The sequence below is a fragment of the Conger conger genome, chromosome 8 (assembly GCF_963514075.1).
Source record: "Conger conger chromosome 8, fConCon1.1, whole genome shotgun sequence".
Classification (NCBI taxonomy): domain Eukaryota; kingdom Metazoa; phylum Chordata; class Actinopteri; order Anguilliformes; family Congridae; genus Conger; species Conger conger.
Window position 1 is genome coordinate 34,643,942 of NC_083767.1, and position 17,415 is coordinate 34,661,356.

Below are 17,415 nucleotides of genomic sequence, written 5' to 3' on the forward strand. Positions count from 1 at the left end.
CTCTGGCAAAGGCATTGTATAACCGCCATTTTCCTTTCATTTGTACTCATTATCCTATTTATATTTATACTTTTTTTCGCCCTATTTATCACAGCATCTGTCCAGCCGAGGCAGGGCGTAGCTATGGCAGCGTACAGTATCGAAAGCGGGGCGGGCAGCACCGGGTTGCCACTCTTTTTAGAAAACAATTTTCTCGATCAATTCAACCTCAGTCAATCTTAGATCGAAAACTAGCGTTTAATAGTCCATAGCCTAGCCGACAATTTTCCAAAACCTCACAAACATTTCCAAGACATTCCAAGACAATTTTCCAGGTGGAAAACCAGTCGATAAATGTCCAGGTTTTCCAGGGCAGGTGGGAACCCTGGTGAGGATGGGGGGATGGAACTCACCTCGGCTCGACATAGCTCCTGAAGGCCCTGGAGAGCCAGGGCAGATGGCGTGGCCTGGTCCTGCTTGGTGCACTGGGACAGGGTGTCTGTAATGGCCGCCAACATGTCGGCGCCATGTTGGTATGGCCTGCAAGAGGAGGACTGTGAGTGACACTGCAGACACCCCCACTTCCACCTCACTAATATCTAGGGCCGGGCTAAACCAGGCCAGTTCCCATAATGTGAGAAACACCTCAGATAAGCACACGGAGAAGAATGCAGGCGAAGAACAACCATAGAGAATCACGGAGAGGGTTCGGGAAAGCTTGGGTTCAATTCAACAATCCCTTCCACTTTGACTATTTAAATGTATAATACATATTTGAAGACAAGCAGAAGCGATATGACCTATGCAAGAGTGAAACAGATGTTGCTGGGAGAGTCTTTGAAGGGCGGGAATTAGATTCGCCTGACGTCAAATGAGGAGCTCTGGCTGTTGGTGAGGTCTTTGATTGGGTGACTGATTTGAGGCCTATGACTGAAGGACTCGGAATGGAGTTCTGAGAGAGGAGCTCTGACTAGGTCACTCCAATTTGAGGGCTGGAGTTTAAAGGACTCCGATTGGATGACTCTGGCTGACAGAGGAGCTCTGATTGGGTGACTCTGGATTTGAGAGCTGTGATTGGTGTTCTCTGGATGGCGGACCTTTCCTTGCAGATGTCCCGGATGCAGGCGGCCCGGGCCAGGATCTGCTCCCACTGCTCCTCCTTTCCCACCAGGGATCCCTTCTCCACCTGCGCCATCATCTTCTGCAGCTCCGGGTACACGCGGTCCTACAGAACGCACACGGTCAAACTGCGCTCGAAGCCCGGTTAGGCATTACGCCCAATGGGACTGCCGTCATAGATGGTCCTGATGAACTTACAAGGTCAAACGTGTTCAATAACTACAGTATTACATCAAATTGGAGCCATCTCACATTATGGGCCTGAGTATGTACACTAGGGCTGGGCGATATAGCCACCGTGGGATAACGTTTTTTTTCTGTAAGCGCAGTAACAACTATCTCTGGCACACGGTGTTATGATTTCTTTCAGTCTTTTTCGTTTATTTAATCGTGAAAACCTGATGTGGTAGCACACCTCCTATTTGTGAAATGCTTCCGGGGAAAAAAACGTTACTTGTATCTTTTCAATGTTAATATGACAGAAACAGGGCCATGCTGTTTCCATGTGGTCGATAAAAACATGACTACTAGGATAAGGAGCGAAAACAGCGATGTGTTGGTAAGTTAACCTACATTGAATAGATACAAGTCATGTTTTTTCTCCCCTGGAAGCATTTCACTGGAGTTTGGAGATGAAGGAAACCTACCGCCACCTGCCAGAGATAGTTTTTATTGCACTTAAACAATTTTATGTACCGCAATAACTATATCGCACAGCCCTAATGTACACTGTCAAATACATGGTTCTACAGCACCAAACCATGAACACATGGTCAAAAGCATTGGTTACTACAATATCACATCCTGAACACAGTCAAAACATTAGTTACTACAGCAATACACCCTGAACATACAGGTAAAATGCATTGGTTACTACCACATTCAGCCAATAGCCAATACAAGTATGAATGGCCCAAGTGTGGTCCATGATCACCGTGATCACAGTGTCATACAGGATGGTTTAAGGGAGGAAACAAGGTCTACTTTATCTGAACGAATGAAATATTTGAAAAATGAAAATATAAATGAGGAACACATATTGGTCATGCTGTATGAAACACAGGATGTGTGGGCATATCTGTATATATACGTGTGTGTGTGTGTGTGTGTGTGTGTGTGTGTGTGTGTGTTTGTGTGTATGTGTGAGAATGTATGTGTGTGTGTGTGTGCGCATGTGTGAGAATGTGTGTGTGTTGGTGTGTATGTGTGAGAATGTGCGTGTGTGTATGTGTGTGTGTGTGTCAGGTCCTCTCTCTCAGCGCACTCACACATTTATCACGTACACTACTCTGGCAGCATGCCATGGAGCACTGCGGAGCTCTACACTGCGAGCCTGACCTCCGACACCAAGGCCAGAGCAGAGCCTTGAGCAGCTCGCATTTCAGACCGATAACAATGAACCGAATCGCTCTTCCCTTCTCCGAGCGCTAACGAGGATTTACCAGCTTCAGCTGCTCCACATACCTTATTTTTTCCCATTTTACAACCGCCATTTTAGCATCGTTTCTTCCACCTTTTTGACTAAGAGTAACTACCAAACTTACATTAGTAATAGAACACGTAGAGAGCAGTTGTAATGACATATGTTAAAATAAAATTTTACATAATTTATTCAGTATTCAGTAAGAAGGGGTGGATCACAGAAAGTAGGTTTTGAGCACATAAAGTTCAGGAACCAATGTGCTAAGAAAATACATGTGACTGCAACAGACAGGCCCACCTGTTTGACCCAGAGCGAGGTCACCAGGCGAAGCACCACGGCTCTCATCTTAGGACTGCTTCCCAACACCTGCAGCACCTGCAGAACCTGGGAAACACAAAACTGAGAGAGGAAAACAGTGTTACTGAGAGAAAGACACATATATATATATATACACACACACACACACACACACACACATATATACACATATACACACGCACACATAGAAACACACATGCATGCACACATTCAAACACACGTACGCACACACACATAGAAACACACCCCTCTGTCAAACGGGTTAACCAATATATGTCCAATCTTCCCCACAGCTTCCTTGTTCTGTATCAAACCCTGAAATTCTCAGGACTAACATATGCTGAGGCACTACCCAAAACTGTGACAGACAAAATGTCAGTAATTATGTCAGACTTCAAATTAATTTCAGCATGATGGAGCAATAACTACGCTTATATTTTGATATGTATGCTGTCTTTTTGTGTAAAATATGGGAGAAATACCTGTCACTTCCCATATTAGCTGCTCCAAAAAGGACCCAAGCTTAATCTAATCCCGACTGGCACCAGTGTGAAAACCCATTCCACTTCAGCAGCAATCCCCTGCCACTGTCCAGGGAACTTAGTCATGCCCCATTAGAGAGAGGGAGGGAGGGAGAGAGGGAGAGAGAGATAGAGAGAGAGAAAGGGAGAGATAGAGGGAGAGAGAGAGAGAGAGAGAGGGAGAGGGAGAGAGAGAGGGAGAGAGAGAGAGAGAGAGAGGGAGTGATAGAGAGAGAGAGGGAGAGGGAGAAAAATAGAGGGAGAGTGCAAGAGGAAGAGGGAGAGAGGGCGAAAGAATGAAAAAGAAAGAGGGAGAGAGAATGTATTCGACAGAGGGAGACTGAGAGAAAAAGACAGAGAGAGAGGGATAGAGAGGGAGAGGAAAAAACAGGGAGAGAGTGAGATTGAGACAAAGAGAGAGGGATAGAGAAGGAGAGGGATAGAAAAGGAGAGAAAAAGAGCAGGAGAGATAATGTATGAGAGAGGGGAGAGAGAGAGGGAGAGAGGGAGAGAGAATGTATGAGAGAGGGAGAGGAGAGAGACGGAGAGAGGGAGAGAGAATGTATGAGAGAGGGGAGAGGGAGAGAGGATGTATGAGAGAGCGGAGAGAGAGGGAGAGAGGGATAGAGAATGTATGAGAGAGGGGAGAGAGAGGGAGAGAGAATGTAGGAGATAGAGCGGAGAGAGAAAGAAAATGGGAGATGAAATGAGAGGGAATAAGAGAGTGAGAGAGCGAAAGACAGGTACAGAGACAGATGTGGGGGTACGAGAGAGACCTTGTGGGTTGCCAGGTTTGGCAGGCTGTAGAGCAGCGACCGGGACAGGTCCGGGTCAGCGATCCTCCCAAGCTTAAACATGAAGACAGGAAGCAGTGCGGGGACCTGTCAGAGGGGAGAGGAAGCAGGCAGCAGTGAGGACGCTGTGGGTGACAAGGAACTGGGGTCACTCTTATCCTGCCCCGACCTGTTGTACAACATCAGCCTCCATCAAAACTCAGACCCCAATCCTCCCTTCCAAACATAATTCACTTCTGCTGTATTTGACAGTCAAGTCTAGAGTGCTTTGTCATTGTTTGTAATGAGCCCAATTACTGTAGTCTCATCTGCAAATTTAAAGATATAATTGCGGTCATACAGGGCAGTACAATCATATGTACTTAGCGATTACAGTAGGGGGCTCAGTACATAACTCTGGGGAGCCTGTGCTAAGAACACTAAGGGTGTTGGATATGCAGTTACTGACTTATTGAGTTATTAACTCTCTGTGGTCTCGATATTAGAAAATCCAGAATCCATTTCCAGATGGAATCACAGAAACCAATATCTTGTAGTTTTACCACGGACATTACTGAAGTGTACTCTGAACAATGGTATTAAAAGCTGAACGGTAGTCTAGAAAAAGCATCCTGACATAAGGGATGTGTTCTATCATTATCAGTCGTACGTCGCAATTTCACATAAATCGATGTTCATGGCAAAACTTTAATTTGTTTTAGGCTTTCATCTTCATTTTGTCAAACAATAACTTGGCTTTCATAATCTGCATGTCTTAATGCCAAACTCAGAGTAAAAATGAAGTCTTTAAGCTTGTAAACGCAAGATGTCAAAGTGAAAGTAACACCAGAGTTCTGCATTGTTTTGAGGCTAGCCAGCTTCTCACCAAACAACCACATCAGCTGCATTTGTGGTTACATGCATTTGCTTTCATGGCCTGTATGTCTTAGAGTAAATGTTCAGAGTAAAAATATAGTTTTAAAAAGTTTATGACAAGATGACAAGGTATAACCCTGGAGTTTCTTTAGCCCAGTGTCAAGTATTGTCTCCCAGCCTCACGTAACTACCATCTCGCAACAAAACTTTGAAGCCGTTTTTCTAAAAACATGGTTCGGTGCCACTCAAAAGTAAACCGGACGGACACAACTCCCTTGATAAATGGAGTAGACAGACAATACACGACTTTGGTATTGTTACAAAGCTTACATTCTCCTCTTTCGAGTAGTTTCCAAAATAAGTTTTGGGGTCAATACGATTTTGATAGAGCAGGTCACATATGAGTGAGTGACTACGGTGAAAGAGAAAGAGACACAGCATCTTTTACAGAGCGATTCTCTCTCTCCAGAAAAGTTCCCCAACTAGCTGTCTTATTGACTACCAGCCAGTGGCACTTACCTCTGTAATTATGAAGTGTCTAGACCAGGGGTCACCAACCCGGTTCCTGCAGAACTACCGTCCTGAAGGTTTTCACTTCAACCCTAATTTGGCACACCTGATTCTGTGAATTAGCAGGTCAATGAGATCTGAGGCTGTTGAGTGAGGCACACTTTGTTCGGGTTGGAGTGAAAAGCTATAGGACAGTAGAAACAGAAACAGGGTTGGCGACCACTGTTCTAGACACTTCATAATTGCAGAGGTTAGTGCCACTGGCTGGTAGTCATTAAGACAGCTAGTGGGGAACTTTTCTGGCACTGGAGCGATAATGGATTCCTTAAACCTTTTGGGTACTCCACCCCACGGAGATGTGAACAATGTCATTAGGATTGGGGCAAGGTGCCCCACGTACAACACTTAAAACAAAACACACACACATCATATCACATTTCAGTGAACTCACACAGTTTACATTATTTACACACGATCCATTTATACAGCGGGATATTTATTGAAGTGATTCAGGTTTCATCCGGAGCGAAGGACAGTGCTAATATGAACGGGCGTCCGATTGGCCCTCCTGCTGCCCTGAGCGACGCTTCAGCCAATTGCATGTGACCCCGTGGGACTCCCAGGCGTGGATGGCCCTGGCGGGGTCACGGTTTACTTCCAGGTTAACAGGCAGGTCACCGCGCCGGAGACCACTGCTATAGATGGCCGCGCCATGGGGGAGGCGTTCTGAATACAGCCAGCTAACAAAGGAGCACCGGAAAAGCACAGATCTCACCCCAAGGCTAGAGTGAGGGTTAGGGTTAGGGTTAACATTATCCTGAACCCTAACCCTAAAACTGCAGTGTCTGCTGCTTTTGGATGTCATTCAGTACTGTCTGGCTAAAGGTCCCAAAGTCTAAAAGCTTTCAAGGCCTATAGTAAGTAAACCACAAATACTTTGAGTGTTCCCAGGAGCACAGTTTGTCGAATAATTGTGAAATGGAAGATGTTTGGAACCAACAGGACTCTTGCTAACGTAGGCAATCCAGCCAAACTGAGTAACCGGCCTAGAAGGGCCTTGGTCAGGGAGGTGACAAGCTTCGGAAGTCCTCTGCAGATGAGAGAACCTGCCAGAATGACGACCGTCTCAACAGCACTCCATCAATCAGGCCTTTATGGTAGAGTAGCTAGATGGAAGACACTCTTGAGTAAAAGGCATATGACTGCCCTCTTGGACTTTTCTGCTTGATGAGACAAATTGACCTCTTTGGGCAGAATTCCAAGCATTATGTCTGGCAAACCCCAAGCACTGCTCATCACCTGGCTAATACCATCCCTACAGCGAAGCATGGTGGTGGCAGCATCAGGCTATGGGGGCGCTTCTCAGCCGCAGGGACAGGAAGACTGATCAGAATTGAGGGAAGGATGAATGGAGCCAAATGCAGAGAGGTCCTGGAAGAAAACCCGCTCCAGGGTGCATGCGACCTCAGACTGGGGCGACGGTTCACCTTTCAGCATGATAATGACCTGAAGCATACAAGACAGTAGCTTCGGGACAAGTTTCTGACTGTCCTTGAGTGGCCCAGCTAAAGCCCAGACTTGAACCCCAACAACATCTGTGAAGAGACCTGAAGATGGCAGTTGACAGATACTTCCCATCCAATCTGACGAGCTTGAGAGGATCTGCCAGGAAGAATGGGATAAACTACCAAAATCCAGGTTTGGAAAGCTTCTAGAGACTTACCCAAGAAGACTCAAAGCTGTAATTGCTGCCAAAGGGGCTTCTACAAAGTACCGAATTAAAGGTCTGAATACTTGAATAAATGAGTTTTAGATTTTGAATACATTTGCTAAAATTTCTAAAAACAAGTCTTCACTTTGTTATTGTGGGTCATTGAGTGTAGATTGATTAAAACATTTTTTTAATCCATTCAAAATTAAATCTACAATTAAATTTGCTATCATTAAATAATCATTGCAATTTAATATTGATTGGCCTAGCGACTTCTTTTTTTAAGTTAATATTATCATTTCATTGGCGCATTTCGAAATGAGTCACTCGCAATATTTTTTATTTTATATCTTATTCACCAAAAAAAAAGTAACGAAATAAGATTTTAAGCCTCAATTCGAGTACTTAAACACAAAATATTTTTTGGCTTCTGCAGTACGGTCACCCAAGACTACGCAGCAGACCCCCCAATCACAGAATGCTCCAGAAGTGCAGGACTGGGGGCTCATCTCAGTAGCGGTCCGTGAGCATGGAGTGTGTCTCGACTTGTGAAGTCTGTGAAACAATATTTCATAAAAATGCAGCCAGACCATTCCGACAAAAATAGCAAGCCACCCACCCGTATGCAACAAATCTCCACTTTAAGCCAGATTACCTAAATAATTACCTCACCTAGAGTGAACAACGGAATAAAAAAAAAAGGTTATGTGCTTATTGATGCACATATTTTACACATGTTTATTTTTTAACGGTAAAAAAGCCATTAAAAGCATGTGGCAGAGATAAATTGCCGGATTGGATACGCTCTAGTTTTTTCACCGCCTGAATATGACACCGTGCCACGATTGGTTGCCAGCTCCTGCGTATCCTGCTAATCCTTTTTTTTGTGCTGACACAGATTTTGAACTCACAAGTTACTAGAACTCCTCGCATCAATCAATGTCCATCTATTGGTCACAGTATACATTACATGTTCGTTGATCTCCAATATGCTCCAGACTATATCTATATATTATTCTTTCTATGATACGCATATAATACACAATATTATCCTGGATCTGTGAAGCATCGGATTCACCTTTTCACTGGCAGTTGTGCTGCAAGAAACGACATCCTTGTTTGGTTGCGGTGGCTCAATCCCAGCGTGTCAATTTTCCAGAAAGCGGAGTTCACACTTGTTGCGGAAAACAACGTTTGAGCTGTATGGCTGAGTGACAGGGAAGATCACCAAACAGAGTGGGGGGGGGAGGAGGGTGGGGGGTGGGTGCAAGACCACAGGCCTCTCCTGGAGTAACGATGAGCTCGGTGTCTTATACGGCCGGGGCCCTTCAGGAGTCCATAAATTTAACGGGGGGGGGGGGGGAGCGGAATGACGGCGGAATCTCAGAGAGGGTCGCGCGGCCAGCGATAATGCCTCATTTGCATAAAGTGCTTATCGCTCGCGCTCCTCGCACGTTGCCTAGCAACCTTAACATCTGCATGGCTAATAGGAGAGAGAGAGAGGCGGTGGGAGGGAGAGAGAAAGAGAGAGTGAGAAGAGAGAGGGGGAGGGGGAGAGATAGTGAGGGAGAGAGGGAGAGAGACAGAGAGAGAGGGAGAGAGAGAGCACTAGTCCCAAGTCCTTCCCCTCCACTACCCGCCCCCCCCCCCACAAAAAGAAAATAAATAAATAGGTTCACAATCCTTCTGGATTCGATGGATATCTGTAGCTGTAACATTTTACTGTGTCAACCATAAAGCGCAATTATCCCAAAAAAAATAAAAACGCACAAAAAAGCACAGAAACATGGGAACTGGATGTGAGCTGCAGTATACAAGTGGAACATTTGTGTCACATTTCGGGATTTAGCGGTTCATTTCCACCGCTAAAATGCTAAAACTATCCATTATTTTATTTAGACATTTACCCATCATACTGGCTTTATGTTTTTTCAACTACTAAAAACAGCACGTATATAATGAAAGAGAGAGAGAGAGAGAGAGAGAGAGGGGGGGGATTGGGAAGGAGGGAGTGATAGAGGATGAGAGAGACGGAGTGAAGAAGAGCAAGCGGGCGGGAGGTAGTAAACGAGAGATAAAGTGAGAAGAGAAAGAGAAATGGGGAGGGAGGTCGAGCGGGAGAGGAAGATAAGATGCACAGATACAGAGGGACGGCAAGAATGAAGGAGAAGACAAAGTACGAGAGCGAGTAAGAGTGGGAGTCATTAATACATACATATGCACATACACCCTCACACGCCAGAGAGGTTAAAAAATAAATACATTTAAAAAAAAAAAGAGGCCATAACCGGAATGAATGCGGCCATAAAACAGCGCAGGAAGACGGCGGTCCGGTTCCTCTACTCCCCGAGACGACTTCATAAGCCCCGCTGATAGTCTCATCTCCCTTTTTATTTATGCCCTAATAAAAATAAAAAACACACTCCATAAAACCCCCGCCCGCACGTCTGCCGTTCCCCCCCGCCTCCCGGCGCGTCTGCGACGCACTCCGTAATCCCGCCACCGGCCGGAACGCCGCTCGGAGCGCCGACGCTCCCGGATACCGGCCGCAAACATCCCATAATTCACCGAGCTACGGTAACCTGCCTCTCTGATGACAGCGCACGTCCCTCCGGTAGTGCCCTCAGACTCAACTCACGGTCCTCCAGGGCAGAGACGTCATGCCTTTCCAGCCTCGCTTTGCACGAAGCTGGAGTTAAATAAATAAATATATATTAATTATATATATATATATATATATATATATATATATATATATATATATATATTATTATATATAAATATATAATTAATACAAAATTTGTTATTTAGCTGACACTTTTATCCAAAGCGACTTACAGTTGATTTGACGATGCGGGGGACAATCCCACCTGGAGCAATGTGTTTTTTTTATTTAGTCCACGTTACAGATTTGGGAAGGTTCCTGGTTTTACTCAGCACAGTTATTCAGTTAACACTTTGAGGGCTGGATTTGGATCCAGGACCAGATTTGAATATTCATGCTGAAGTACCTCCTCTGGCCTCCGAGTGTGTGAATAACCCCGTTTACTTACAGCTGCACTCATTAACCTATTGAATACAGTCTGCCAAATGTCATGTAATGTACTACCAAAAAACAAACAGATGGTCAGCTCCTTTAATTTGTATTTATTTTTTTCATTGAGAGTATACACTAAGTGAGCAATTTATTAGACTTTTTTTTTTTTTACTTCTACTGCTGTAGCCTATGATGCGTTGTGTGTTCAGAGATGCTCTTCTGCATACCACTGTTGTAATGTGTTACTGCCACCTTCCTGACCAGTCCGGCTATTCTCCTCGGACGTCTCTCATTAACAAGGCATTTCTGTCTGCTTATTTTATTTTTTATTTTTTTCTTTGCACCATTCTTTGTAAACGCTAGAGACTATCCATCCATCCATTATGTGAACCTGCTTATCCTGAACAGGGTCGCAGGGGGCTGGAGCCTATCCCAGCATACATTGGGCGAAAGGCAGGAATACACCGTGGACAGGTCGCCAGTCCATCACAGGGCACACACACCATTCACTCACACACTCATACCTATGGGCAATTTAGACTCTCCAATCAGCCTAACCTGCATGTCTTTGGACTGTGGGAGGAAACCGGAGTACCCGGAGGAAACCCACGCAGACACGGGGAGAACATGCAAACTCCGCACAGAGAGGCCCCGGCCGACGGGGATTCGAACCCAGGACCTCCTTGCTGTGAGGCGGCAGTGCTACCCACTGCACCATCCGTGCCGCCCCCGCTAGAGACTAGTGCGCATGAAAATCCCAGGAGATCAACAGATTCTGAGACACTCAAACCACCCTGTCTGCCACCAATAATCATTCCACAGTCAAAGTGACTTAGATCACATTTTTTCTCCATTCTGATGGTTGATGTGAACATTAACTGAAGCTCCTGACCCGTATCTACATGATTGTATGCACTGCACTGCTGCCACACAATTGGCTGATTAGATAATCGCATGAATAAGTGGGTGTAATAAAGTTCCTAAGTATTGCGTACACCCCCTCATTCATATTCATGAGCAGGCATCAAATTGGAAGGATTCCACTTCAGTCGTAGCGAGACGGAAGTATTTTACAGGTCAACAGCCTCACTGCTAGTCTCCCATTGGCCTACTTGTTAATATGAGACCTGGTTCAAATACTGTGTACTTGAACCACTTTACATTAAATCACACTCATTTAACAGACTTTAGATGTGAGAAGCGGATGTACTAAGTAATGAAAGCAATAATGCCAGACCTGCCCAACAGTAATCCCAGACCAGCAAAAGCTTATGTGACATGTCAAAATCAGTGGTATTGACCCCAAAACATATTTTCAGTTTCATAAACTATTCAAGGAGGAGAACCTTTTTTTTTTTTTTTTAAAAGCTTTCTGAAAAGACCCAAGTTATCGCTTTAAGCATCGCTTGGCATCAAGACATGCACATTGTGAAAGCCAATATATTGTCCTACAAAATTTTTACATAAACATTGATTCATGTGAAATTGGCCGTCATGTTGGCCGTCTACCCAATCAGTAGCACTGATTACCCAGGAGAAGAAAACCAGGGCTGGATTTGGATTTAAGGGCCAGAGTTGATACTCCCTGGTCTAAAGGGTTAAAGTAATTTAGCTGAAGCGTTTGTCCTAGGTGTGGCCGTTACCCACAACGCCCTACCTGTGCAGGGTCAGCCTGGGCCAGCAGGCCGGCGGTGCTGAGGGCCAGCCTGCAGACGTCTCCCTGGCCGGAGAGGATCAGGTGACCCAGGATGAGGGTCAGGTGGTCTGGCACGCGGTCGCTCAGTGGCAGGGCTGATTGGGCGGAGAGGAGCCAGTCGCGGGCGGAGGCGGGGTCTCGGCTCACCCTGCGCAGGGTGTGGGTGGCCACCAGCAGCTCGCTGTACCAGGAGCTCAGAGGAAGGGCCAGCTGAACCCCATCCTGAGGGGAGGGCCAGAGAGGGGAGGGGACAGAGGGGACAGAGGGGACAGAGAGGGACAGAGGGGACAGAGGGGACAGAGAGAGGACAGAGAGGGACAGAGAGAGGACAGAGAGAGGACAGAGAGGGGGCAGAGAGGACAGAGAGGGACAGAGAGGGACAGAGAGAGGACAGAGAGGGGACAGAGAGAGGACAGAGAGGGGGCAGAGAGGACAGAGAGGGACAGACAGGGACAGAGAGGGACAGAGAGAGGACAGAGAGGGACAGAGAGGGGACAGAGAGAGGACAGAGAGGGGACAGAGGGGACAGAGAGGGACAGAGGGGCCAGAGAGGGGAGGGCACAGAGAGGGACAGGGACAGAGAGGGACAGGGACAGAGAGGGGACAGAGAGGGGCGGGGCCAGAGAGGGGAGGGGCCAGAGAGGGGCGGGGACAGGATGAGACAACATGGACGCTATGGCCTTTGTCATTACATACATTTTTATATACCAACATCATATTCATGTATACATTTACATTTAAAACATGCTGCATTGCACATAAACATAATCAACAAAACGCATTTATGTTGCATTAGCAGTCTTCATTTATTTAGCATTAGCCCTGTGGCAAAGACTCCATGTACTTTGCATTAGCCCTGCTGCAGTCTCTATGTATTTAGCATTAGCCCTAGCCCAGACTCTCCATATATTAAGCATTAGCCCTGCAGCAGTCTCCCCATGTATTTAGTCCTGCTGCAGTGTCTCCATGTATTTAGTATGAATGTAGCACTCCAACGACAAATGACACCCATATTTAGCTGCGGTACATAAATGGCCCATGCGACCTCACAACCTAACATTTGCGGTCTAGTGACGTCATCGCGTGTCACCACGGTAACGGTCACCGTAGCAGCACGCGTGTCTCCGTACCTCACGGGCGTCGCTGGCGGGTCGCTGCACCGCCTGCAGGAGGGACTGGGCCAGAGTTTGGTTCTGGGCTCGGGTCGAGGGGTCCGTTAGCGCCTCCATTAGCGCCGAGCGGGACAGCACCTGCAGCAGGGGCAGCACCAGGACAGGGGCCAGGGGCGGGGGGGTGTCGGGAGGGACCACTCTGGTAGCTGAGAGGGGGGGGACAGAGTAAGGGAATGAGGGGTGTTCAGCCACAGCTTCCAAAAAACACAAACCTTTCTTTCGAAAACCAATGCCAGACCGTTTCCACATACTATTTACAAAACACACACGAAAATACATTAGGGTAATACATTACTACAAACTACATTACATTACATTACATTAATGCCATTTGGCAGACTCTCTTATCCAGAGCGACGTACAGGTGATTATAGACTAAGGATCCACAAAATCCTCTCCTGGAGCAATGCAGGGTTAAGGGCCTTGCTCAAGGGCCTAACGGATCTTATTGTGGCTACACCGGGGATCGAACCAGCGTCCATGCAGGTCCCAGTGATTTACCTTAACCACTACAGCCTACTTTAATGAGCCTACATGAATTGGCATGAATAAACGTAGTTGTTAACTAACTGCTGAGAAGCACATCTCTACGGCTTTGTTAACGATGTGTACAACTAGCTGATCAATTAGTTGATGCCAATTCATATTGGAATACCCATTAAAAAAGTACATGTATTTGTTAATGGTTAACTAATTAGAAGGTTACCCTATGGTTTGCCATTTGTATAAATATTCACATAACTAATACATTAGTTAGTATCTTATATTAACAAATGAAATGTTCATTACATGCTTAACTAATGTATTAGTGGATAATTAATTCATATTAATACATTAGATAATACTGATTCAGGTACACTTATTGATAAGTGTGACGAAAGATGGATTGTATATGCGAGTAAACAACACCTAGTGAAAAAATACAGATATTGCCAATTACCCGACCACTGGTGGGAGGTATGTGACCTGCAGATGCAGACCTGGATACTGTCACCCTTTCTGATGAATCTCAGAAGATATTAAATACATACTGTAAATGGGTAAACATCTTTCTCGATGATGAAAGGAACCTACAGCCATATTTGGCTCCCAGGACAAAAAGCATAAATTAACAGAACAGTACACTCGTGGAGAAGTCTTCTTCTTCTTCTTCTTTTTCGCACCATCCAGGTCTATACCCTGGGATATAAACCCCCCAACAAAAGGAGAAGGTGCTCTAAGGAGACCCTAGTGGCCCCAGAGCTAATGGGACGGGGTAAAGGGTGTGGCCGTACCGAGGTCCAATAGCGCGGTCTGCTGGGATGCAGGGGCCTTCAGCAGAAGAAGGCTCACTCCCATGATCACCTGCTCTGATGGGAAGTCCTGCAGAGAGGAAGGCAGTGTCGAACACACACACACAGGGTCAGACAGAGCAGAGAGAGGCAACGTCTCTCTCACACACACACACACACACACACACACACACACACACACACACACACACACACACACACACGTACAGAAACACACAAAAATGTGCTGACATGCACAAATGGGACACACACACACATACACACTCACAGAAACATACACAGACACTCACATGCACACAGAGACATGGACATATGCTCACACACACGCACACAACACAAATATGCATGCACAAACATGCATATGTACACACACATGCACTCACACACATGCATATGTATGCATAAAAAAAAGTGAAATGCAGAAAAGTGCATTTTTTCCACTAGCCGTGTGTACTCGAAGACCTCCAGGGAACTTAAGTATTGTTTCTGTGTTTTTTGCGTGTGAGCAGTAGGTTATAAGGAAACCTTGTTAGTCCATCAGCAGTTGCAGATTTGTTGTCAAATTACTGCGTTACTTAGACCAGGTGTTTTGCATTTTCTGTCATTAGTTAGCAAATCTCGTGTGTTTTTTCACCAGCCGCCGGCAGTTTCGCTCGGTTCTGTTATTCTGATTAGGTGATCAGAATCAGTTGGATACTTTGGACGCTGCAATTGTTAGGATAATTTTTAGATCGCTAGTTTGCATTAGTAATTAGCAGTTTATATAGGCGTGCTCATTTTGGAATGGTATGTTGTGTCAGCACCCCATTACGGTCTGCTCTCTCCCCTTCAGAATGCGCTTCCAGCGACGTGGCCCTCCACGACGACGGAACCCCACCAACCTCTGCTACCCCTCACTGACCCCCTGTGACAACTTCACAGTTGCAGGGGGGCTATGGAACTGTCAGTCTGCCACACGGAAGGCTGACTTCATTCCGGGTTATGCCTCCCTCCTGTCCCTACAGTTCCTTGCCCTCACCGAGACCTGGATTACACCAGAGAACACTTCCACCCCCGCTGCCCTCTCATCCTCCTTCTCCTTCTCACACACCCCCCGGCCCTCTGGCCGTGGAGGTGGCACTGGCTTGCTGATCTCCCCTTCGTGGAAATTCTCTGCGTTTTCCCTCACTGACCTATCCCTATCCACATTTGAATGCCACGCTGTCTCAATTACTCACCCTGTTAAACTTTATATTGTCGTTGTTTATCGTCCACCAGGTGCCCTGGGAAGTTTCCTTGATGAGCTTGACACTCTACTCAGCTCATTCCCTGAGGATGGCACCCCACTTATCCTCCTGGGAGATTTCAACATCCACCTGGAAGCCTCCCAGTCTGCTGCCTTCTTACCACTACTTCACTCCTTTGACCTCTCTCTGCAGCACTCTCCCCCAACTCACAAGGCTGGAAACCTTCTTGACCTAATCTTTCTGAGGAACTGCTCCTCTTCTAACCCCACTGTTACCCCTTTACACAAGTCCGATCACCACTTCATTTCCTTCTCCATCCCCCTAGCTGCTCTACCTCCCTCCCCTTCTCTCACCCCCACTGTTTCTGTCCGATGTAACCTCCGCTCTCTATCGCCCTGCTCCCTTGCCCCCAGAGTCACCGCTTCCCTCCCTCCTCTTGAATCCTTCTCCAAACTACCCACTGATTCCGCATCTTCCGTGCTGCTTTCCTCTCTCTCCTCAGCCCTTGACTCTCTCTGTCCTCTTGTCTCCCGGCCTGCTCAATCATCCCCTCCCAGCCCATGGGTTTCTGACCTTCTACGTTCCTCCAGGCCAAGCCTACGTGCAGCTGAGAGGAAGTGGAGGAAATCAAAAGACCCGTCGGACCCGTCTTCCTACCAGTCTCTCCTGGCGGAATTCTCCTCCGCTATCACCACTGCCAAAAGAAATTACTACCCAACAAAAATCCAGAACTCCACTTCTAACCCTCGTCAACTGTTCTCCATTTTCTCCTCTCTCCTCAGCACACCTCCCCCACCATCTCAGTCCTCGCTCACTGCTGATGACTTTGCGGTATTTTTTGACGAGAAGGTTGCAGATATCCGCAGCACCTTCGCGACCACCACCACTTCTATGCCTGCCTCCATTTCTGTGTCTGCCCCCTGTTTCTCCTCTTTCTGTCCCCTTACAGATGCTGATGTGTCTCACCTCCTGCTCTCCCACCGCCCTACTACTTGTGCCCTGGACCCCATCCCCTCAAACCTCTTTCAGGCAATCACGCCTGACATCCTCCCGTTTGTCACCTCCCTTGTTAACTCCTCCCTGTCCTCTGGCTGCTTTCCCTCATCATTCAAGAGGGCCTACATCACCCCGCTCCTAAAGAAACCCACTCTTGACCCCTCCTGCATTCAAAACTACCGTCCGGTATCTCTCCTTCCTTTTCTATCCAAATCCATTGGACGAGCCGCCTCCAGCCAACTCTCTTCCTTCCTCTCTCAGAATAACCTGCTGGACCCCTACCAGTCCGGCTTCAGACCTGGCCACTCGACGGAGACTGCACTCCTCTCTGTCAACGAGTCCCTTCAGGCTGCACGAGCAACCTCTCTCTCCTCTGTCCTGATCCTTCTTGACCTCTCTGCGGCGTTCGACACGGTCAACCACTCCATCCTCTTAGCCTCCCTGGCATCTACAGGGATCTGTGGCACAGCCTTAGAGTGGATCCAATCTTATCTCTCTGGCCGGTCCTCCCAGGTGTCGTGGGCTGGAGGAGTGTCAACCCCTCGCCCCCTTGTTACAGGAGTCCCCCAGGGCTCAGTCCTCGGACCCCTCCTCTTCTCCATCTACACGAGATCCCTTGGCCCCGTTATCTCTGCTCATGGCATCTCCTATCATTGTTATGCCGATGACACCCAACTCTTTCTCTCCTTCCCCCCATCAGACACACAGGTCTCTACCCGTATCTCCGCCTGCCTGAGAGACATCCAGAGCTGGATGGGCAACCACC

General features: G+C 47.0%; 1 protein-coding gene across 5 annotated transcripts in view; it reads right to left on the reverse strand.

Moving 5' to 3' along the window:
- focad (focadhesin) overlaps positions 1 to 17,415 on the reverse strand; it is a 90,971-nt gene that overhangs the window by 44,806 nt on the left and 28,750 nt on the right. For all 5 annotated transcript variants that reach the window (XR_009709331.1, XR_009709330.1, XR_009709332.1 and 2 more), the window contains exons 9-15: positions 14,410 to 14,497; positions 13,094 to 13,281; positions 11,925 to 12,185; positions 4,137 to 4,241; positions 2,819 to 2,920; positions 1,077 to 1,204; positions 393 to 519 (exon numbers count right to left, since the gene is read on the reverse strand). Coding sequence is in view for 2 of the 5 variants with exons in the window: in XM_061250946.1 (XP_061106930.1) it covers positions 393 to 519; positions 1,077 to 1,204; positions 2,819 to 2,920; positions 4,137 to 4,241; positions 11,925 to 12,185; positions 13,094 to 13,281; positions 14,410 to 14,497 (999 nt within the window). In the remaining 3 variants the exon portion in view is untranslated. The remainder of the gene's footprint in view (positions 1 to 392; positions 520 to 1,076; positions 1,205 to 2,818; positions 2,921 to 4,136; positions 4,242 to 11,924; positions 12,186 to 13,093; positions 13,282 to 14,409; positions 14,498 to 17,415) is intronic.